The sequence below is a fragment of the Pteronotus mesoamericanus genome, unplaced genomic scaffold, assembly GCF_021234165.1.
Source record: "Pteronotus mesoamericanus isolate MK-2021 breed Mesoamerican mustached bat unplaced genomic scaffold, CSHL_Meso_final contig_20, whole genome shotgun sequence".
In the NCBI taxonomy this organism is placed as follows: domain Eukaryota; kingdom Metazoa; phylum Chordata; class Mammalia; order Chiroptera; family Mormoopidae; genus Pteronotus; species Pteronotus mesoamericanus.
In genome coordinates, this window is record NW_026555085.1 from 28179168 (window position 1) to 28205222 (window position 26055).

The 26055-nt window shown below is 35.6% G+C and overlaps 1 protein-coding gene across 1 annotated transcript in view; it reads right to left on the minus strand.

Annotated features, from left to right (window-relative positions):
- Positions 1-26055, minus strand: part of EYS (eyes shut homolog) — a 1478297-nt gene that overhangs the window by 727607 nt on the left and 724635 nt on the right. The window contains 1 exon segment of the mRNA XM_054568619.1: positions 24702-24820. Within this exon segment, the coding sequence (XP_054424594.1) occupies positions 24702-24820 (119 nt within the window).

The window sequence follows — 26055 nt, forward strand, 5'->3', positions numbered from 1 at the left end:
TCATAAATGATTGGACGTTTCCTTTTCTATAATTGCTAGATCATACTGAAAAAATATAGACATTTCAAATATTTACCTTTGCTTTAATTTACTAAACTTTTAATTTTATTTATTTCTCTCTTAACTTTGTGGTTACCATAGCTTACTTATTTTACCAATAAATCTCCTATTCATTTATTCATCTGTCAAATATGTACTGAATGCTTACCATGAATAGCATAATGACTTACTACTCACTGTTATTTATGAAAACTTAATATGTGCCAAGATTATTACAGTCATTTCTATAAAACTTTATACCTTTTTAAAAAATATATTTTTTCTTTCTAAATCTATATTTGAAGAAAATAATGTAAATAAATTCTTTCAAACCAGAGCTTATGAAAATATGGTCATCTACTTTTCCATGGACATTGTGTAGCTCTGTCTTCACTCAACAAATATTTATTAATTTCTAAGTGTGACTATTGTTAATAGCTAGGAGTAAACTAGCCAACAATAAAACCAAAGTTCTAACATCACATACTTTGTACTTTAGTAAAGGATTAAGAATTTATTCATGAATAACAATTAGCAATAAGTGGCTTAAAGACATGATTTTACAAGATAAATAATAAGGAAAAATAAGGAGGGCTGTCTGGGAAGAAGTGGTTAGAGAAATCTGTGATCAAGGATCTAAATTAATCTGAATATGTGAGGAAAAAGCATTCAAGGAGAAGAAAGTGGTAGCAGAAGTCCCTGAAGCAGGAATATCCTTTGTATATTTGAGCGACAGCAGCATGGCAATGTGGATAAAGAGAATAAGGAGAGGTCATCAGTGGATAGGAGTGAGGTCATAGACATGGCCAGGGGCAAGATGATGTAAGATGATGTGCTTGTTTATTTGTTTGTGGTTGAATGAATTCTGGAAGTGATGGGAAGCCCTTGGAATATTTCATATCTCAAATAGGAAAATGATATGGTTTGATTTATATTATAAAAAGATTACATTAATACTATGTAGATAATAGACTCTTAAGGAAGTTCGAGTGGAGGAAAGAATGAAAGATGGGATACTAGTTGGAAGCTAACATTTGTCTAGGCAAGAGGTAAACATAGATTGGCTTGAAGTGAAAATGGTGAAGATAGTGAGTAAAGGTTACTTCTGAGATATGTTTTTGGAGGCAGAGCCTATGATATATGCTTATATGCCATATGTTTGGAATAAAAAAAATAAAAAGTATAATAAATAATCCCTGGGCTTTATTCCTATCATTGGACTAAGTGGAGTTACTACTTACTAATTTGAAGAACAGTGGTGAAGACCAATTAGGAACTGGAGGAAGATCAAGATTTCTATTTAAACTCTTTAAATTTGAGAAGCTTATAAGCTATCCAGATATGGACCTAGAATAGGAAATTGAAAATATGAGTCTCTCAAGAGAGAGAATTACCCTTAAATTATTTCAATTAAATGAAAACTATAATTTAAATGAAACCAGTGTTATTTCATAGCCCTTTTCTCCAATCTGTAGTCACAGAACTAGAAAATGGAAAAGCCAGGATACACATGCAGGCAATGAGGCTTCACAACCATACTCACAATCAATATGCTATATTTTTGTTTCTGGCTACATCATTTGCTATAAACAGTTCTATTCTTTAGTTGATTATTTTAGATAGGAAAATTAAAACATTTTTCTCTTTTAGCAGCTTGTTTAACAAACATCACTATCAATTAAATTTTATGATCACCAATAATGTATTACAATCTGGGCAAAACAGTGTCTATTATTAAAATGAGTTTACAACCCTGTGAATTAGCATTTTTCATTCAATTGACAGGAATATTTGAAGATATAATGTACTTTTCCTGAATTTTCTACTTGAAATGATGAGTTTCTAATGTAGTAAAAAAAAAAAATCCGAGTGGTCACAGTCAGTTTCACATCAATCTAATGCCATATTTTAAACTACTTTCCTCAGAACTGATGGCCAAATTTACTCTGGATGTCCAATCTTTTGGGTCTCTGGGCCACAGTGGAAAAAGAGGAGTTGTCTTGGGCCACACATTAAATGCACAGACACTGACGAATACTGATGAGCAAAAAAAAGTTTTAGGTAAATTTATGATTTTCTATTGGCCACATGCATAGCCATCTTGGGCTGCATGTGGTTCATGGACCACAGGATGGACATCCCTGCTTAAAATTTACTAAAATAATTGAAGCTTGAATTTTCCACACTATCAAACTATGTATTATAATATTTTTATTGTTTATATAGAAAACTGTTTGCATAATTTGTAGATTCCAGTGCAAATGAAAATATGGAATCCCCTTGTTGAAAAATGGTTAAATATTCAAGTCAGCCTCAGCAGGATTTTAGACCATGTGTGTGTTGGGGTGAAGGGAGGGCCTGCTATGGCAGCACCTCATGCAACTCACAGGTCACACACTGATGATATTGGCCTGCTTGTATACACTATTTTGTCAGACTATATAACACTAGGTTTACCTGCTAGTACCTTGATGCCCTTTGTAAACTTGTTCAGGGTGATATTTTCCTTCTTAAATACCAATTTGACAATTAGAAGAAACAGTTCAGATGGCTGGTATGCTAAATTCATGACAAGGTATTCCTTGCAGAATTATAAAGGAAATATTACACAAAGGAATGAAGATAAAGTAACCACACAAGTGAGTTTCTAAGTATAGGCTTAGTTACCCCATCAATTATAGTTCTTAGAAGCAATAAGCTCTTCCCAGTTTCCTAGACATAAGACTTCAATTTATGTTAATTGGAATTATCATATTTCATTAGGAAAGGTTCACTAAACTAAAGTTCTCTTTGAATAATCTCTGCTTTTTGGCAAACTCTTGCATTATTTACATCATTTCTAGTTCTGTAAAAATACTACATAAATTTCACAACATAAAATTCTCAGGCACAAGTTACAAATCACAGTCCAGTCACAAGGCCAATAACCAATAGTTCATATCCAGTTTGTATATTTCTCCCACAACTTTTTGGTTAGGTAAGGGGGAAAAATTGCAAGGTAGAACTTTATTTCCATCATGTCTGTGGTTGGTGGAGTTACAGATTTTAAGATAGCTCTCAAGATTTTATGCTCATCCAAGCTCTCCACTCCCTACCCTCCCACCTACCAGCGTAGAAGCTCTGCGTAACACATGATGAACTTCATCCCATGATTAGGTTAGGTCACGTTATGCAGTACACTTGACCTTAAGAAAAGGAGATTGCATACTGTAGAGAGCAGGACCTGAAGCCATGTTTAGAGAATGCAGAGTAGAGCAATGACTCAGAAGGATGATATAGCCTCTCAGCATGCACAATAGAGTGTGACAGGTAACATATGCTTATCTGAAGGGTAACACTGCCCTCTCAGAGCATGCGCAGTAGAGCAACATAAGCCACATACGTCTATCTACTGAGGGCGCACAAAACAACATGTCTATCAGAACTGATGTAAATATCCACCTATCAAAGCTGATGCATACAACATGTGCCTATTAGGACTGAGGAAGCAGCATATGCTTAACCAAATTAAGAAAAACATGTTTATGAGAAATTGTGCAAAATCAACAGGACTTTTCAACTAAAAGAAACATAAAAGCAGAGGACTGCAGACCATAGATGACGCATCCTGAGAGCGAGTCACTTGGAGACATTTTGCATGTTTCATTTCCAGGGTGAGAGACCTACACTGTGCTTCCACCCTCTGACTCTGCCTTGGAAGACATAGGCTGCCCCTGTTGCCTCTCAGATGGGACCAGATTTGGACTCTTGGTACTTGGGTTGGTTATCCCCCAGTTCTCTTATGTGATGCAATTACTGATAGTTTCTGAGTGATTATAATTGTTATTAGTTTAGTATGGATTTGGATGGAATATGCATTACAAAACTGAGTAAATAGCATAGTTGTCTGTGTTGGTTCCCTGTTATTTTTTGGTTCCAGTGTCATTTGTAGGACTGGAGGTTGTACAGGTAGCTCTGTGCTTTCCATTTGTAGGGTCTGGGTCAGACAACTGAAGCGGGAATCGAAGGCTGGCTTACAGGAAATACTATATTGTGAAAAAATACACTGGTGACACATACACCTTTTAAAACCAGAGTTTTCTCTGGCTGTTCAAAGAGGAGGAAGCCAGGGATTTGAGCTATTTGAAGGATTTGAGCCCTATTTGATGTGCGATGCCCTGACTGGTTTCAGGGACTGTGGCCTCGCTGACAGGAAAGAGGGCCCCACGGCTGGAGCTGAGCAAGGAGGCCTTGGGAAAACAGGCCACTGAGGAGATGAAACCTGTCCCCGTGGCAGGTGCACAGCCCCTGCCTCCCTCACATCACCCTGCCTGACCCTGTGATGGTCAGTTGTTGATGACAGATAAGTTCTCTCACAAGGAGAGATGACCTAAGACAGACATTGGCCAGTACGGGCAGCAGGACAAGGACTTGGGGGACATGGAGAAAGGGCAAAAAGGCCCGCACCCCTAGGTTCAGCTTGGACATGGCTGGTGTCCTCATTTTATCTGAAAGAAGTCTCTTTATCTCTTGGTGGCTCTGCCCTGCAAGCCTGGCTCAGGCTTGAAACAATGCTAAAGTCAGGTACAGCCCTAAACAGGATCGGGTGGTTCCCAGGGACAATCAGGCCTAGAAGTAAGTTCCTCTAAGCCTGCTTTGTTCTTCCCTCAAAAGCTCATATAATGGGCTCATACTGGGAAGGAGATTTACATTATTCATAGACCCTGACCTGAGGCAGATCTCTTGCATTCCTTCAATTGTTATCTATGATCCCTATTTGTTTTCTGTAAACATAGCCTTTTGACATTAATTGATGAGCTTTGCTGTATACCCCTGTGCATATGGTTCTCAATAAAAGCCTTTGGACACAGGGGGTCAGGGTCTTGTCTCTCACAGAGGGAAGGGCCATGTCCCCTCTCCTGGCAGAGAAGGGTTTGCAATGACTCATGTTTATTCCCCCATCCATGACAACCCTTGGACAGGCTCTGTGGGATTCAGAGCCCCACTCCCTCCTCCGCTGGCTTGGGGCAGTAAGCCTCAGATCCAGGAGCGCCCTGTGTGGTGCTCCTCTGAGACACCTATTTCTGCTTTAAAGATAGAGGGAGCCAAACAGCAAAAAATTCAGGTTTCCTATAGCAGTCGAGAGCAGCCCCCAGCTACACCCAGCAAGGCTTGAGCAATTCAGACCTGCAAGCAATTAAAGCTGATCATTGAACTGAGTTCTGCCAATGACAAAAAAGAGCTTGGAAGCAGATTTCCCTAGCCTACGGAGATTTTAACCCTGCTGGTGCATTGATCTCAGCCTGAGCAGAGAAGCCAGAGAAGTCAGCCACACCATGCCTTGACTTCAGATCTACAGAACTACTAGCTATCAAAGGAATAGTTTTATGAGATGAAATGAATTTTAACTGGCTAAATTTGTTGTAATTTGTTATGCAGAAATAGAAACTAAAACACTATCTCACCAAGCTTAACAACAGTAAATACCAAGAAACTGGGTCCTATCCAGTTTTGGAGTTAATGCTAATTGTGCAAGTCAGTATGCTAAGAATCCTCTCAAGAAGAAATGGTGGTGTCTGTGATTTTTGTTTCAGTCTGCCCTGGACTTTTGTGGCCTCAGTTCTATTGCTCTCTTGGCCCCGCCTCTGCTTTGCCTTGTAATGTTGGAGGCTGATTGACTCTCCAGGTTGCATTTCTTGAGATTTCATATTAGTTGGCTCCTGCCACTGGAGGCACTAGTGTTACAGGAGGAAGGGAGGAATGAAAACATTCTTATTCCTCTCTGTATGCACAGGTGATGTCTTAGGCAGAATCTGTGTTCCTTTGCTCCAATCCTGCATCTTTCACATGAGTTGTTCCCATAGATACTGCCTCTTCTCTTTTTCTTCCCAGGATAACTTGAGTGGTTTCATGCTGTTGCTAATCTCTGTTTACTCACTGTCCTCTGGTTGTATCTCTGCCCTTTCTTCACCCCTGTAACCAATTCCCTCTATTGTAAATGCTAAGTTGTTTCTGTTTTCCTGATTGAGACACTAACTCCTTCAGTGTTGCTGTCCTCTGAAGGATACTTGGCAGAGTCTGTATGCAGTTACCTAACTTGGGATATGAAAGGTAAAGTAGATGTCAATCTGAAAGTGGGAGCACTGTTTGGAAGATTCATATCATTGACCTATAACAATAATTATTTAAAAATCGATATTAATGATCAGAGATTAAATTTTAAGAATATTTTGGTATAAAATATGTAATATGGAGATACTGTGTGCTATACAATTGGGTAATATACATATTTTTTAGCTTTTCTAGAATTTCTTATATAAAATCAATATGTAGACTTCATACCAATAATTAGATTTGTTAATTGCATGATGTTTGTATATCAACCTACATACACATCTTTACCAGTTTACTAAAAGTGTCTCTAGGCAGCAAACATAATCTGACTCTGCAACCTCATTGTCCCTCTAGTTCACACCATACTTTCATGCCCAACTCACATTGTCTATTCTTTGCTATCCCAAAAGGGTCAAAGTCTTTTCCTCCTCACGAACCTCACATATGTTGATACCTTTGATAGCATATCTATAACTTCACTTTTCCCTTGGCTTATTTTTTTTCATTCCTCTGGTCTTAACATCAATGTCTCCTCCTTAGAGAGAACTTCTTTGCCATGTACATTATGTTTTTCTCACGATAACTTTTTATTTTTCCTTCAAAGACTAAATCCATTTTGAATTACATTTTTATTTATCTAGCACCTTAATTTATATGTATTTCCTCGTGCCCTATAATCAGTACCAGGCAGAAGCCTATGTCCATTCTACTCTGTACTCTACTCAGCACACTGCTGGTATGCTGCTTGCCAATTAGTGTTTAATGAATGAATATGTAAGTAAATGTTACGAAATTCTCTGTATACACTATGTAGTTGAGCTTGCAAAATGTAAGTATTTTCACATACAACTTAACTGATATTTGAAGCACAAAATGACCCTACACATTTTTTTTTTTTTAGGTTATAAGGAAAGCAAGCAACCAAACATGAAATTTAGTCCTGACTTACAGAGTTATTAAATTAATTCTGAGAAACAAAGGCCAAAATCATGGGAATGGTCTGTCTTGAAATCATAGATGACATAACAAAAGAACTATGTATGATTAGTGAAGTGGCGCAGACTCTGTTGCGCAGAGTACGCTCTGGGTCGTCGCAGATGGGGAAATAAGTCATTCCAGACACTTTTCTCTCAGTCTCCCAGGGAAAGAGGGGTGGCACTTCCCTCTAGTGGAGAAGGCCTTTAGCCCTTCTCTTGAAGTGGTTTTTATCAAGAACCATAAGTGCAGGGGGATATAGCACAGCTGCAAAGCTCACCAGTCACTGTCAAAGGCTATGTTTACAGAAAACAAATAAAGATCAAAGATAACAATCAAAGGAACACAAGAGATTTGCCTCAGGTCAGGGTCTGGCAGACAGGGTGACGCCCATTCAGCCCTGAAACCTGGGAAACATTCTGTGCTCACTCATTAACTCGAGGGCATTCTTAGCAAAGAAAGTTTCATAGGATTTAGTGCATTTCTTTTCTAGGACTAATTGTCCCCAGGAACTGCCAGATCCAGTTTAGGGCTGTCCCTGCCTTTAGCATTGTTTCAAGCCTGAGCCAGGCAGGTGGGGCAGAGCAGCTAAGAGATAAGGAGACTTCTTTCAGATAGAATGAGGACTCTGGCCATATCAAAGCTGAGGGGTGAGGGTCTTTTGTCCCTTCTCTGTGTCCCCCAAGTACTTCCCATTATGGCCCCTTGCAACTGTCTGCCTTAGGGTGCCTCTGCCATCGAGGGGTCTTACCCATCATTGACTAATCAGCCATCCTCCAGGGCCAAGCAGGGTGATGTGAGGGAGGCAGGAGCTGCGCCTCTTTCAGGGGGACAGGTTTTGTCTCCTCAGTGGCCTATTTTCCCAAGGCCTCCTTGCTCAGCTCCAGTCTTGGGGCTCTCTTGCCTGCTGGCAAGGCTACAGTCCCTGAAACCAGGCGGAAAGGTTTCCAACAAGTAGTACCATTACACTTTTTCTTTGTGTCCTCCACACTTTAGGAAAAAAAGTCTTCTTTTCCAGGGTCTCTTGCTAAGGAATGCTTAAACCTGCTGAACAGATAGACTAGGGAGAATGGATAAATTATTTGAAATTTTAAGAACTGGACAGTTAAGTATGTTCATAATCATTTAGCAATACCACATACACCACATTCAGACGTTTGTGAGGTAATTCCTGGGCTTTTGGTACTGATAAAAATAGAACCCCAAGTGAGTTTTCTGATTAACAAGTCACTGGAGCTGGGATAGAAGCTGCTGGAAGAACACTGGGCAATGCGGTGTAGGTCCACAAGGTCGTGCCTCCAGGCCTCAAACACTGCTCTGCATGGCAGCTCTGACACTTTTTAGGATAGCTATCCATGGCCAAAGAAGGCTTCTGGGGAGAAATGCTCACAGAACAAATTGTTCTTCCTTCTTTCCTCCCTTCCTTCCTCCCTTCCTCCCTTCCTTCCTTTCCCTTCCTCCCTCCCTTCCTTCCTTCCTTCCTTCCTTCCTTCCTTCCTTCCTTCCTTCCTTCCTTCCTTCCTTCCTTCCTCCCTGCCTCCCTCCCTCCCTCTTTCCCTCCTTCCCTTGTCATCTCTGCCTTCTCTGTCTTCTCCTTCCCCTCTCCCTCTCCCATCTTCCTCCTCCTAACAACTCCCCCTTCTCTTTCTTCTCCTCCATTTTTTTCCAAGAGAATATCTCCACAGATATTTCTGTGTTATACACAATGAGCTGAATAGACAAGGACAAGTTTAGAGATTGAGAGTTCTTAGCACCTGAAAGACCTCTGCTAAAGCCCAAGTGAAGATGAAATTCCACTCTTCTTGAAACACTCCATTAGATAGGAAATTCAGATTTTGGAACAGGAGTCTGGTGACGTTGCTTACATTTCTAAGTCTTGAAGTCTGTTGATGGTTCACACAATCAAAACCTTACACAGCCTCACGTGAACATTGTAATCTAAAAAAGATGTAGCCTAAGCATTCGACATCCAAGAGCAGAAGCCTCCCCAAGTACTTTTCAATACATGACAGAGCTTCCAGGAGCAGACTGTGATCATGTAAACTGTTCTGTGGGGGATTTGAATGAACAGACCTGGGCAGCAAATCTGATTTGTTCATGTCTTCTGTACAGAGTCTGTTTGAAAGAATATATGTAGGTAGTTCTCCAGATGACATGAATTATTCCTCTGCCTAGGCTGTGTGTTGCACTAACGCTAAATGGATAGTTGTATTTATTTTTTACCTAAAGCATCTACCAAAAAGGTGGCCAAATTCTCAAGATTCATATCATTCTAGTGTTCTTTTCTTTCTTCATGATGACTTGGTAGGAAACAACAGGAATCCTCATTCCCCCAATGTACATTTATTTCTCTTCTTCTTTTAGGAAATATGTGACAAAATTGGCTACCCATTTGGCTACGCATTCTTTGAATTTGATGTATCATCATCATTTCTCTCTCTCAAGTTAAAACAAATTCATCTATTATAGAATGACTTTTGAGAATTCCTGTATTGTTCTGTTTTATATTAAATCCTGCAGTGCGATCCCATTATATCAAATCCTAGGTTAGCCACAATATTCTGTCATGAAAAGTTTTAAATGCTCCTTCTGAGAGGAAGATGCTAACGATTTACCTCTGGGAACAATGACAGTGTAGAGCCAACAGTCATTCAAAATCCTTTCAGGTATGTTGGTCAGTTATAGATCCAAATCAAGTAAGGTTAATGATGAGAAATAAAATCCTAGACTGTGAACAAGCTATGGGTCTGTAATTCCATGAAGCCATGTAAAGTCTGAAAAACATTGAGAATCTGGAATGTTCCTCTAAGTAGAAGCACAGCAGCCTCATCTAAGTTTTATGGTGTGAGGCTTATATAACTGTGACATGAGCATTCTCTGGTATTTGATAATAAGCTCTCTACTTTCTTGAAATGAGGTCTCCACTTAGAAAATAACTTTATTTCCCCTATTGAATTGGCTACCAGACTTTTAAGGGGTTTGTTTTAGTGGAGATGTCTCTGACAGAACAAGTTCATTGCTTTTCTAGACAATTCTAATCTTCGGGGACAACTTCTAGTGGACAAAGAATGGATAAAGATTTTGAGGACTGGATTGAATCAGAGTTACTTTTCTGATCTGGCCAAAGAAAGATGCCATGAGAAAGGGAAGTGGAAAGCACAGCTCAGGGGAAAATCCAACGTTAGTGTTAGAGACAAATGTTCAGACAAGCAGACACTATGATAGTAAATTGATAAGTCAAGAGGTCAAAAGACATTGTTTTACAGGCAAGCCCTCAAAAGTATGTTTACTAAGTACAGGATATACCTCAGAGTTATTTTTAAAAACAAAAGTACGACTAGGTCATTCTTCAGCTTAAAAAATCATCAGTGGGTTACCATTCTTCCTAGGAAAAAGTAAAAATGATTTCGCCTTGCATACAAAGCCACTGGCCATTTCTCAAAACTTTTCTTATTTCTTAGCACTTTTTCGCATACAGTATGCTAATTCTTACTTCACACATGTCATTTTCCTTCCTGAATCCTACTACTGACACATATTACCACTCTGATCCTTCATAACCTAAGTACTCAACTTTTTTGATTCAGCTAAATATTTTCTTAAAAACCTGTGTGATCTTTACTGTTTTTAGTATGTTACTACTTTGCTCTCATGGAATCTATCATATCGTGATTACTGTTTGACATGTTTTGCCCTCTTAGGATTCTATAGCTTTTTAAGAACAAAAAAAGTTCCTAAGTTTCTAGCTCAGTGTGTGAGATCACAGGGTAGTAAATAATTTCTCTAGAAGCTTATGGTCTCAGGTTCTCTATGTAAGCCTGCTTCGGGTTCGGTTGAAAGGAGAGAGTAATATTTCTAATGAGTTGGAAACCCATGAACCTTCCGCTTAGTTAGCTCACATTGATTAGAAATGTTGGACTGGAATCTTGGAACACAATCTTTGTATTATTTTGTTTCAGTTGAAGACCACAGGTAATTTATTTAAAAGGCTGTAGAGTAGGATGGGGTCATAATTTGAGAGCCAAATTTTAATTACCATATAAGAGGTACAATTTGATAAATAAATTACATATTTTCAAATAAATTGTACATACAAATTACTCGGAACAATGTACATGAATAGTATATTTCTAATATATTTCTAATAAAAGTATTAAACTTTTTATATTTTTCTGTACTGGTAAATGTGCTTGTATGTAAAAAAATATAGATTTTTATTATTTTGAATTTTTACATGATTGGATTAAAAATCTCTTTGTAATAAATTTGCTTTGGATATTTTTCTACTGTTTTTACATTTAAACCCCCCCCTAAAATCCAGATCAAATTTTAGAAATTAAACAATCCATACAGTAATACAAAATTACATTTTTATAGAAAATGCAAATAAATAGGGTACCTCTAAATTTTAAGTGGATAATATTTCATCAACTTTCCACAATTAATTCAATTATATCAACTATTTTTATTTCTGATTCTTATAAAAGAGGCATAAATGACCTTATTCCCTAGTTATATTTATAGATATTAAACTTTGAAAGCAGAAATAGTTTGAATTGACTATAGCACAATTCATGTGGGAAATATTGTATTTAATTAAATTTAAGTAATTTTTATTGAATTTAATTAAATAAAACAATATTGAGAATCTACTCTGTCAGCCATCATATCAGAATATTTAATAATTATTGTAATCACTATAAGTGCATATTTTCAGTGTGACCAATACAAATACATCTCTGAAGTCCTAACACCAATAGCATTTCTCTAAGTTGTAGTTTCAGATTCTCTCCTTATTGAAATCAAATATGTTCAAGAGTTCCCTGAGACGACTGTCCACGAAATACCAGTCCTAGAATCCACTACCTGATGCAGAACCCTGAGAATGTAAGTGAAAGAGCCACTAAAACATCTCAGAAGTCAAACAGCCTGGGCTAATCCACTGTTTGAGGAGGAATGCATGAAAGTAGCAGACACTGTAGTTCACCAATGTGAACACCTAGGATCTCCCATTGCCATTTGCAACTGGTAAGCTGAAAGTTAAAACTTTCTTACCACGAAGTAACTATACTATTCAGGGTATCTTTCCTCAGTCATAGAATGTTCAACAGGTGAGAAAAGAGATTTATTTTGGGGTTACTTTTCTAATTCCTGCAATGGAAACAATGTCTTCATTCTCAGAATCCCTATAATCCTTATTTGTTTATACTTTACGTGACAAACTGCTTTCTAATCTGTTTTAATTGTTTCTATTCACATTTTATCCCCTCATTACTGGCTTCTTTTTTTTTTTTTTTTTTTTTTAAGATTTTATTTGTTTATTTTTAGAGAAGGGGGAGAGTGGGAGAGAGGGAGAAAAACATCAATGTGTGGTTGACCCTCCCACGCCCCCTTCTGGGGACCTGGCTGGCAACCCAGACATGTGCCCATTCTTCCATTTCCATTCCCTGTAAATAACTTGCAACATTCCATACCTGTTCTCCGTGGGGCAACTTCAACCTATACGCAATTATACTTGCCATACTTGTCATTCATGTATGCTCTCTTATTGGACCTCTTTTTTTAGCCAATGTAAGTAAACCAAGTCGAACTCTGTACTTTATTTTGACATCGAAATCATCTTTGTATATGTACCTCTATCAAAACACATTGTTAGTATATATCATTTATTTATGTCTGTCTCTCAGAGGGATTCTATTTTATAACAACCAAAACAGCCACAGTTGTGTGCATGACACACACCAATAATACATCAAAACACTGATAATTTTATACTTTACGTTATATACTACTTAAAATATTAAACAGAAATCTTCATTTTAAAACATTTAACAGGACGGCTTCTGAACACTACCAAGCCAATTTTCTATTCTGTAACATTCTTTGACAGAAAGAATCTGAATGTCTTTCTCCCTTCAGACTAAAGTAGGTTAGGCTTATAGTTAGAATGTTTTGAAGCTGATCTTCAGATTCTGCTGAGAATATGCACGCAATCTTCCCCTACTTGGGAAATGCAGGTGCAAATGACATGAAAAACAGTAACACAAAGTAATACAAAAACAAATCAAGCACTGTGGCACAAGGACACCATCTAACATCTAAAATAAATCAAGTGCAGGAAGAAAAATATGTTCTGCCGAACATCTGTACCCCTGAGCTGCCTGGAGAGGGACAAGCAACAGGTCTTACTCTTCCCCATAGATCGACTCTTTTCTTGGTTTCATTTATTTTTAATTAAGAATAGCAACAACAAAACCAGGTGCATTAAGTATGAATAAAAAAAGACTCCTAGGCCACAAGGAAAGTGCTAAAATCCTGCTGCTGCTTAGTGGCAATGCCAGAAAAAGCAGAGAAACAGACTGGTTTTAATCATCAAAAAAAAAAAAAAAAGAAAAGAAAAGAAAAGAAAGAAAAATGAAGTAGATGTGGGTTATCATATTTCCTTCTGCTCCCTAGCTGCATTTAATTATTTATAGAATAAACTGGCAGATGTAATATGCACAGTGTATTTGCTATAATGTAAGAACCATGTGAAATAAGAAATTTTGGTTTAAAAATATAAGATAATTTTTGTAGGAATTATATGAGTTAAATCCTTTGTAGTGTAGACTATTTTTCAAAAGAAATTGTAGCAAAGCTCAGAATGAAAAGATCCAGAACTGTAGTTGAATGCAGAATAACACCTTTGTGAGTTAGTGTTTATGGGTCTAGAATTTGAATTCACTGGACACACATAATTCTAACATTTAGCAGCTATCAGTAAGTGTTCCAGCCTCTCCAAATCTGCTTCCTCATCTGCAAAGTAGGAATAATAATGATTCTTGTGTGACAGTTTGTTCTAAACATTAAATGAAGTAATGCATTCAAAACACTTTGCCTGGCAAATAATGTTTCTTTCACAAATGATAACTACTTTTAATGGTAGTTTATGGCTCAAGTTTTATTTTAAATCACTTTAACCATTATTGTAGAGAGAAATTCATTGTATCTTTAATGGTATATGGCATTAAATCCAATAGCCTCTGTGCTGCAAATTTGCTGTACGATTAACGCCACAATATTTATAGCCTCATCCTCATTCTTATTCATTGGTAAAGATTTATTTATAATCTATTATAAATGTATTAATGTGGTATAATCTGGAGGGTAAGGAGAAACATGATGTGCATAGTGCCTGTTCTCCAGAAGCTTATTGGAGAGGAAAGAACAGAGGGGAGGAAGTTTATTGGAGGTGGGGAGAAGTTTGGTCACATAATAAATATTGAATATATACTGACATGAATAACTGATGGATTAAAGTTTTGACAATTGCTATGAATACAAATTATAAAATGCAACCTAATTGCTTATAAAAATTCAAAATGGCACAATACCTTGGAAGGGAGTTTGGAAGTTTCTTTCATAGCTAAACACAAGTTTTTCATGCAATCCAGTAGTTTCCTTTTCCCTAGTATTTACCCAAATAATTGAAAATTTGTGAATGCACCAAAACCTGCATACAGATGCTTATAACAGATTTTAGTGCATTCTATATCTATCCATAACTATCATAGTCTGAAAACAAACAAAATGTCCTTCGGCTTGTGAACAAATAAACTGTGGTGAACACAGACAATGGAATATTACTCAGCACCAAAAAAAAAAAAAAAATGAGGTCTCAAGCCATAAAAAAACAAAATAAACTTAAATACATATTACTAAGTGAAAGAATCTAATCTGAAAAGGCTAAATATTATATTATTCCAACTATACGGTATTCTGGGAGAAAGCAAAACTAAGGAGACAATAAAAGATCAGTGAATACCAGAAGTTAGGGGAGAGGGAGGACGATTAGGTAGATTACAGAAAATGTTTAGATGAGTGAAAATATTCTGTAGGATACTATGCTTGTGGATGCATGTCATTATTCAATTGTCAAAACAATAATTTGGGGTAAGAACATTATTATTCATCAATTGTAACAAATGTACCACTTGGGTGGTGGGTGTGAATAGTGGGAATGGTTGCAGAGTGGATTTTGGACACCAGCCAAAGCTTTTATTTTGAAAAGTAGTTCAATAATATCTATTTCCCACATCCCTACCAATACTACATGGAGATATTTATCTTAATAATAAGTGAATGAAAGTATGGTATAGAGGAAAGAGCACCAATCTATAAGTGTAAGCATTTAAAAATTTTTTTGCAACTCTCTAATGAACTAACAATGTCATCTTAGCTATGACTTAGCAGTCAACTCATCTATAACCCCATGTTATAGATTTGGAAACTGAGGCCCAAGCAACATTCCATTTAACTGAGATCTAACATGTTAAGTCTATTCTACCCTGAGGCAAAATACAACATTAAGAATATTCGAAGGTCCTACCATATACAAACATTTCTCACCTGCCACCATATTTGAACAAGAAACAGATATATAAAGATGAGAGGTGATGGCCATTACCCATAATATTTAAATAGCTCTACGGGGTAGTGATAATTCTACTGCACTTCATTTACCAAGAAAAAGACTAAATCTAAGACATTAAGATTATGCATAATATATTATATAAAATGTAACACAAGTTATCTTGGATATTCTACTACTGAAAATATTAAACTACATTTTCCCCATTTTAAATTATGTTTATTTAATATAGATAACTTCTTTATTTGCATTGTTAAAATGTGTTTTCATACAAATTTGCACCTTTCTTCCTCCTCCAAAACCATCACATCCCTTCTGTTACAAAATATTAAGTAACTAGGTTGCTTAGAATGCTTACAATACACATTCTTGTTGTTTATGGGACAGTAGCCATGAGAAACAGAGTGACCCTTCTTTCTAAAGCTATTGCGTATTTACATTCTCATTAACAGAACTGAGCAGTATTTCAGGGTAGGCTTTCATTATGAGGTACAGAAAAAGATTTAGCATTTTTTCAGAGATACCTTTTTAACCTCTGGCAGCAAGCTCTTCTAATGATTATATGATTCAAGGTTTTCCAATTGCCTTATTTTTAATGTTAGTATCAGAATCATATCCTAGTTAATGTGTTCACTTCCCTCAATATACAGTTTCCTGCATATTGAACTCATTGCCAACTTCCTTATTTTCCTATATACATATTTCTTCTCCACTCAGCTGAAAGCTGTCTTTGGGTGAGAAATTAAAGCAAATGAGTTTTTACATTATTTTGAAGATTTAGCATAGTGCTCTGCATCCAATTTATACTAAAAAATGCTAAAGTAAAACATAAAATTTGTCCTTAAAAGGAGCATTGTTGCTGTTTTTTAATGCATTCAAGTCTTTGCATATGGTTCTGACCTCTTTACCCTAATTTGAATGTAAAAAAGGTGCATATTCATTTTTTCTTTATATGATTTTCAATTACTTTACTATAATAAGTATGTAAAAGATGCATTTTGATAGGCCTAAAATACCAATACTTGAACTTAAATATAAATAAATGTCAAAAGCAATAAAATCTTTTTAAAAAAGAAATTACTGAGTTTATCTAAGATTATACATTTGCTTATTTACTTCCTATATAGAGACAATAAGCTTTAATTATTTAATAGAATGAATCAAGTATTTACTGTGGGTAACTACTTATAAATATTTATTAACAACATTGATGACTTTATATCATGAAAAAATAAACATCAGAACCATAAAAAAAATCAAATCAATGGTCTATCTTGTTGTCCTGTTTCTTGTTTTTTTTAGGTCTGCTTTGACAATGATATTTAAAAAACAGGTATTTTAAATAGACTACATGGCTGCAGAATTCAGAAGACTTTTTTCTCATTCAAAAAAGTTTTTCTTTTTTCCCCCCACTTTGTTTACTATAAATAGAGCTTCTACTATATAAAGCTCTGCTTTTTTATTTTTTTGTTTTGTTTTTTTAATATATTGGTGTCAGGCACCAATATATTTGTCAGGCACCAATACATACCTTCTTTTTTCTGTTTTTTTTTTAATTTATTTTTTATTGTTCAAATATAGTTGTCTCCATTTTCCCACAACCACTTTCCTCTGCCCCTCCTCACCTCCCCACTTTGGCTTTGCAATGGGTCCTTTATACACATTCTTTGACTTGACCTTTCTCCTTCTTTCCCCTATTTCCCCCCTCTTTCTTCCCCTCTGGTTACTGTTGGTTTGTTTTTTCTTTGAATGTTGCTGATTATATTTTGCTTGCTAAATGTTTGTTTTGTTGACTAGTTTCCACTTATAAGGGAGATCATATGGTACTTGTCTTTCACCACCTCGCTTATTGCACTTAGCATAATGCTCTCCAGTTCCTTCCATGCTGCCATGAGGGATAGGAGTTCCTTCTTTCTTTCTTCTGCACAGTATTTTATTGTGTAAATGTACCATAGATTTTTGATCCACTCACTTATTGATGGGCACTTAGGTTGCTTCTAGTACTTGGCTATTGCAACTTGTGCTGCTATGAACATTGGGGTGCATAGGTTCTTTTGAGTTGGTGTTTCAGGATTCTTACAGTATGGTCCCAGCAGTGGAATTGCTGGGTCAAAAGGCAGTTCCATTTTTAGCTTTCTGAGGAAATTCCAAACTGCTTTCCACAGTGGTTGCACCCGTCTGCATTCCCACCAACAATGAATGTACTAGGGTTCCCTTTTCTCCACAACCTCGCCAGCACTTGTTGTTTGTTGATTTGTTTATGATGGCCATTCTGACCAGTGTGAAGTGGTATTTCATTGTGGTTTTAATTTGCATCTCTCTGATGGTTAATGATGCTGAGTATCCTTTCATATGTCTCAGGGCCTTGTGTATGACCTCCTTGGAGAAGTGCTTTTTCAGACCCTTTGCCCATTTTTCAATTGGATTGTTTGTCTTCCTAGAGTGGAGTCATGTGTGTTCCTTATGTATTTTGGAGAGCAAATCCTTGTCCGAGGTATTTTTGGGAAATATATCTTCCCATACAGTTGGTTGCATTTTCATTTTGCTGATGTTTTCTTTAGCCATGCAGAAACTCCTTATTTTGATGAAGCCCCATTTGTTTATTCTTTCCTTTACGTCCCTTGCTCTAGAGGACATATTGGTGAAAATATTGCTGCGTGGGATATCTGAGAGTTTCCTGCCTATGTTCTCCTTCAGACAATACAAGTGTCACCACTTATATATAACTCTTTTATCTATTTTGTGTTTATTTTTGTGTATGGTGTCAGTTAGTGGTTGAATTTCATTTTTTTTTTGCATGTAGCCATCCAGATCTCCCAATACCATTTGTTGAAGAGGCTATTTTTACTCCATTTTATGCTTCTGCCCCCTTTGTCAAATATTACTTGACCACATAGACATGAGTTTATTTCTGGGCTCTCTATTCTGTTCCATTGATCTATGTGTCTGTTCTTATGCCAGCACCAGACTCTTTTGATAACAGTGGCCTTGTAATATAGTTTCATGTCAAGTATTGTGATCCCTTCTACTTACTTTTTCTTTCTCAAAATTGCTGCTGCTATTTGGTATTGTTTATTGTTCCATATAAATTTTTGAAATGTTTGTTCTGCAACTGTGAAATACATCATTGTTATTTTAATAGGGATTGTGTTGAATCTATAAATTGCTTTGGGTAGTATGGACATTTTGATGATGTTAATTCTTCCAATCCATGAACATGGTATATGCTCCCATTTATTTGTATATTCCTTAATTTTTTTCTTCAGTATTTTTTATTTTTCTGAGTACAGGACTTTTACCTCCAGGTTAAGTTAATTTCTAGGTACTTTATTTTTCTTGTTGCTGAGGCAAATGGGATATTTTTCCTTATTTCTGATTCTGATATTTCATTGTTGACATACAAAGTCCCTTTAATTTCTGAATACTGGCTTTGTATCCTACTGTTTTGCCAAATTCACTTATTAGATTGAGTGTTTTTTTGGTGGAGTCTACAGGCTTTTCTATGTACACTATCCTGTCAGCTGCAAACAATGACAGTTTTACTTCCTCCTTTCCAATTTGGATGCCTTTTATTTCTTTTTCTTGTCTGATCACTGTGGCTAGGATTTCCATACTATGTTGAATAGAAGTGGTGAAAGTGGACATCTGTCTTGTTCCTGATCTTAGTAGGAGAGCTTTTAATTTTTGCCTGTTGAGCATGATATTGGCTATAGCTTTTACATATATGTACTTTATTATGTTGAGGTATGTCCCCTTTACTTCCACTTTGCTGAGTGTTTTTATCATAAAAGGGTGCTATACCCTGTCAAATGTCTTTTGTTAAAGAATACAATTTATACTTCTGCTGACTACTATCATTTGCAAAATTCAAAAAGCACAATCCATTGATGATCATTACTTAAAGTAAGGGTCAGTCTTGTTTGGTAAAAATTTATTTATTGAGGAAAAAATGAGCAGTGTTGATTAAGTTAAAAAGAGATTATTTATCTTGGATTTCAGCAAGTCTAGGACATTCATTGGTGTTCTATCATTAAATTCCTTTACAGAGCATTGGGATTTCATAATGATGTTTAGTACTGTTAACATTTTAATTCACTTTTGCAATCAGATCTGCTAAAAAGAATAACTTACACTAATTAACAGTTTGTCAAAGATTATCACAACTCTAAACATTAAGAAAAACCTGATAATTCAGGTTTTATCACATTATCTACTGAAAATTAATTCTCAGAAATAAGGAAAAATATTGATAGCCATCTCCCTATGCAACAGGGATGTTCACTTCTCAAATAATTTTTCATTACCAAACAAACAAAGAATAACTTTAGTCATAATAATATTCTCTAATCTCTTAAACATGCAGTTTAGTTAACATTTTTATAAGACAATGTAATCAGCGAGTTTTAAAACTAGACTATATAAAAGGCATATATAGAGAATGTGGCATCTTTCTGAAGAGCTATTCGAAGAAGAAAAACCTTGGAGGGATGTTTAGGTTAACTTAAGCAATGCGAAGGGAATTGTTGCCAACTATTTGGTAAAACCCTTAATGGTTTTTATATTGTTTCAAGTTATAATCAGAAATGCAATGCTTGCATATTCCCAATAATTTGATATATTTTAATGACCTTTAGCACAGATTATATGTGGCACTGTATCATCCGGAATACCTTTGTGTGCAAAATATGTTATCATTTTTTATTTTTGACCTACTAGTGAATTAACCACCAGCTATATTTTAAGCAATTCAATGAAGACCTCTAGCATCTCTGGAAAATATAACAATCATTTGAGGTGAGATATCTGAGAAGCTTAATTAACATAAGGAAATGATTTTTTAAAAAGATACTACATTTTATAAATAAAGGAAAATTTATCTATTTTTCTCATGAAGTATATTTACAGGTCATTTTATTCTTAAAACAATCACAAGACTTCTGGTTTTTATCTGGGCATATAAGAAGCTTACTACTTCTTTCCTCAAAAACATAAAAAAGCTGAACAAACTGCAAATCAATGATTCTTTTCAGATCTGTCAGAGAATTGAGGTTCCATGGCAAATTACTGCTTCCCCCCACCCTTAAACTGGAGAGGCAGCCAGGCAGATGCAGAGCAATCACCAGAGCAGAAGCTCAGGAACAGAAACTGCTGCTGGAGCCAGTGCCAGGTAAGAAAACACACTTTAATTGATGAAATGCTGCGGGCCCAGTGTGAACATGCTTAAGAGTTAAAAACTCCAGGTGGTGCTCAGTCTAATAGGATTTTCCATACTTTCATAAGTTTTTCACTGGGGGTTCTAGCAGGTTCTCACAGTGGAGATAGGAGAAAAATCAACTTTGTGCTTTCAACAGGGGAGAGGATAGCCTTCTGAAATACAGGGGAAGGGTCAAGTCAAGGAACATGTATGAAGGACCCATGGACAAAGACAATGGGGCGGGGGAGGATTGAATGTGGGAGAGAGGGTGGGTAGGGTAGGGGAGAGTAACAGAAAGAAAAAAAGAAGTACTAAACTTTGCGACAGCATGGATGGAACTGGAGAGCATCATGCTAAGCGAAATAAGCCAGGGGGCGAAAGACAAATACCATATGATCTCACCTATAAGCGGAACCTAACCAACAATGCAAAGATGCAAGGAAAACATGGCCAGCAACACTGAAAGGAAAAGAAATCAACAGAGACAAGAGGGAAGGGGGGGGCAGAGAAAGGGAAGGGAAGGGGAAAGTCAAGGAACATATAGCAAGGACTCATGGACAAAACCAAAGGGGAAGAGCTGAGGGAGGGAAGGTGGGAGGGGGCAAGGGAAAGAGGTGGGGGGTAGGCAGAGACAAATGTATTTAAAAAGTAAATAAATTAAAAAAAAATTAAAAAAACAAAAAAAAAACAAAAACAAAAAAGAAAAAGAAAAATAAGGACAACTGTAATTGAAGAACAATGAAAAAATAAAAAGTAAATACTTCTAAAGAATTTTGTCCATAACAAGGCCTGGCCTCAAGGAAAATGATTTTATCAGAACCTAATTCATGTGGGAGACAGGGAACACCCAACTCCACCACTTGAAGCTTTCTTGTTGCATCTAGGGGTAAGGAGGATAAGAAGAACTTGTAAAGGTCACAGCCCAGAGATGAGGCGTTGGCTCTCTGAAAGGCTGAGACCTAATCATAGGACAGTTGAAAGCTATATCTTTCTTCACATCGTGGGGGCAATCTTTTCTTACCCACATCAATCATAACATGAGATTAGAACTGAAAGAATTGCACTTCTCAGATCTATTTAAAAAGAAGTTTCAAATGAAACACAATGATTACAAGGGAGACCAAAACAAGGATATCAGAAGAAATTTTAGGCTGACGTCTATAGCTCGAATGAACTGTAAACATTGCCTGACTCCTAGTGAAATAAAAATAAAGTCTCATTCTAAAGGCCTATTTATTTCAGTTATTTTTAACCAGCACATGATGTCTGGTTAGAAATATAAAATTACTAGACATACTAGAAGACAAAAAACATAGTTTGAAAAGAAAGCACCCAAATCCAACTCAGATATGGCAGAGATTTTGTGAGTATAAGACTAGGAACTTAAAATAACTGTGATTAATATGCAAAGGACTTCAATAAAAGAGCCTCAACAAAGATGACCAAAATCAAAGCATGCATTTCATATTCTAAGGGATGCTACAATTTGCTCTTCAGGAGCTCACAATATATCAGAACAGAGCAGTACACAAATAAGCAAATATTACATTAGGATATGAAAGCTTCATGCAATGTTTTAACTCTCCCTATGTATTCTGCTGTGACAAATGCTGTGACTCACCCCCTCAGGGAGTTGTCATTTCTTTCCTATGCCCACTGTTTTCATGGTCACCTATACTCTACATGCACACTTAATTCTAAAGCAATCAATACCTGCCTCTAATCCTTCTAATAGCTTTGTTTCTTAAGCATCTCTCAAATTCACCTTTCTGTGAATGACATTGTTTTTATAGACTGTAAATTTGACATTTCACCATGAGACAATTCTTATTATTTTATATCCCATTTATCCAAAACATTAGTTGGGGAAAGGAGAAAAAAAAAATCTAAACTGCAATTTTTTCAGGGATCTTATATATTTGCCATATCTATTAGTTTGTTATACTATTCCTTTTTTTCAATACTCCTGACTCTAATTCATATTCATATTTCTGTCATTTAAACAAAGACACCTTGAACAATTTCTTGATTTTTTTATATTTCATAAAAATATTTGGCTTCTTATTCCAATTAATAATTTACATGCCATTTTTAAGGGTATATCTAATATTAAATGCCTGTATCCTGTTATAACATTAATATGCATAACATTTAAATGTTAAATCCTTTTCCAATAAATTAAATTTTCTCCATCTTTATCTACTCAGTTTTAGAATATAACCAATGCATTAACAAAAGTAGAATACCCTTTATCTTATTGTAGCTTTTTACCTGAACACCATCTCTTATGAAGGTAAACATTTAGGTTTTATTTTAGCTTTTGAGAACTTGAAAGGTTGGCTATAAGAATATCAATGTAAAGTTATATAATTAATATATAAAATTAATTAAATACATTACTAAAATATAGATGTATTACATCTTTAACACTTTCTTCTTTTTAGTAGACTTGTGGTTTTATAAAACTATATTTTCAGGATTTTTACATTTTTAACATATACTCATGGATTTATCCTTCAGGATTGATTTTTCATTAAGAGAGATCATTCGAGTGTTAATTGACTTATATTCCAATATAAAAGAACATATTCTGGGAAATTAACTATTTAAAGACATTTTAAGAACATTCAGCAGTAAATATTTTTGTGTTTAACCAAAACCATATGTAAAAATCATTTACTTATAATTATTTGTATATTATAAATCTAAATATTTACATTTTTATATATCAGGCTTCATTGGTAAGAGAATACAGTTAGATGAAGAAAATATTTCTGTCTTTTTTCTTTCTCCTGACAATTTAAGGAAGATATTATTGTATAACCTGAGGTATCATAAAATTATTTCTTGGCACCCCCACTGAGGTGTCAGAGTGCCTGAAATTCTTACCCAAAAATCATCTCTCTAAGATCACTCAGAGAAAAGAACAAGAAAAGAAAAAATTGTCCTTAGGGAAAGTCAGGATTGGAGGACCCTAAGAAAAAGAAAGATGATAAAGATAATAGTTCTGTTTTATCAGACGGATGAGCCTTAGGAATACTCTTCAAAAGGAAAGGGTATCTGACTTAAGCCAAGGCTTTCTCAAATTTTTTTGTTTAGATGACAGGTATTGACCATTTTTCTGTTTCGTTTTTTAACCACCTCTGGAGACTCTTGCTTCTGACCTTTCCTATGTGATCTTCCAGGTCTGAGGCCTGTCTTGCTCCATTCATACACACGCATCGTTCTTAGGCACTGGCCAGACTTCACCTTCTCTTGAAATCTAATTCCTTAATATTGCATTGAGTCACCTGACTATATATCCTGTCTAATTACTTACCTTTAATCTTTGTTAAGACTCATCTATTTATTAATGATATTCATAAATATATATTTAAAATTCCTGACAGAAAAGTCTTGCCAAATGGTATTCCATTACTATATTCATGTGCTATGACCAGCTCTAATAAAGAATTGTGGTAAAAATAATTGTGGTTCAACAGAGACATATCTACCAATTTAAGTCTGTTTTAAAGTTAATGGAGTTGGGACCAGTCCAAATTTTCCAGGGAAGCAGATTCATTCTCCCTGGACACACAATACTCTGAATCCAACACGGGAAGCAGTGCTATGTCCTTTGGCAAAATAGAGGCTCCGCCAACATCGTGACAACGTTAAGCAATTCCTCTATTGGTAATTCCTCTATTGGTATTCTCCTTCCAAATGCATTAAAACATTAAAGGACAATACATTAGGTCACTTGCACCTTAGTTTGGATCAATTAATGAGAATGCTTTCCTCTCCAAAGGAAAAGCTGAAGGTTTCATGTGATGGATGGACAAGGAAGGAAAGGGAACGCTGAGAAAAGGATAGTATGCACAGACCGAGAGGAGAGGAGGACTCAGTTAACTCATCTAACCTTACTGTTCACCATACAATATTCCATGTATTACTTACAATATTTCAAAAACAATGTAAAGTTTCATAACAAAAAACAATAATAATCCTTACCACAAATCCAGATATGCATAAACATGTCAAGTCAAAGCCAGGTTTACTTTCTATGCGTATATCCTGAACACATGGGCTGTGAATACAAAGTCCCTTTTCACAATGATGTTCTGACTGTCCTGTTAAAAACAATCACAAACAGAAATTAAATTTTAATAATAATAATGATAGTTTATATATGTATATATGTGTGTATATTTGTGTGTGTGTATATATATGTATATACATAACTTATGTACACTCTTACTGTTTGTTATACTTATGCTAGGCCCTTTATATAAATTATCATAATTTATCTTCACAATCATTCTATACAGTTATTACTTCTATCTGCACTTAATAGATGAGAAAATTAAAGTCAGAGAAGGTAAATAATTTGCCTTGAAATCACACAGTTATGCAGAAATGAAATATGAAATGGATATGAAATAAAGTTTTGGCTTGTAACAATAGAGCCATTCTACATTATACATTCAAATGTGTTTACATATTTTACCTTGTGATAAATACATAGAAGGAAATGGAATAAACATATCCTATAGTAACCCATACTTCTTTAATAGGATTCTTAAATTTAAAGAAAAGTTATTGCTACAGATTTCTAGATATATAATATTTTCTTGTAATATTGTACTTGTAGTGTTTTACAGTTAGTACATCTTAAACTGTGGTTCTATAGAATATAATATTCCTGTTCCTACTCAGTAATATATTCTTAACTGTTTTTTCCTTGATAAATTGAAAGAGAACAATTAAATTAGTATTCTGGGGTGTTTAGATATGATTTAATGCAATACTGCATTATAAAAAAATACAGAACAAGTTTAAAAGACTTGGCACCATCCAGATCAAACTTAGAAGCAGCTGCCAAAAGACTAAATTTAGCAAATCCTTGTCCAAGACTCTTTCCAGATTGTAATGCTCTTTCATATGCAGCTGATTCTGTAGCCATCTCTACTATAAAAGGTGTTACAGAAGAAACAGTTTGCAGGGCTTTATAGAAAGTCACTATGACCAGTCCTTAACATGGTTGAATCTCACAAACATATTGTTGAATATAAAAGCATATTCTGTTAAAATATATTTGATGAGTGTTCTAACAAAAGTGAAATACATACAAATTTAATAACATCACTTATATATACATACATAATAAAACTCTGAGGGATAGTAAGAAAATGTTGAATATGAAGTTTGGAATAGTTAGTGAAGGTTGGGTGATAATAATGTGCTCAGGGAGGGATACAGAGGAGCCTGAAATTTTTGCTAATATTTTATTCCTTAAGGTAAATGGTAGGTACACAAAGGGTCACTATATTATTTTATGTAATAAGTCTACATATATTTTTTGATT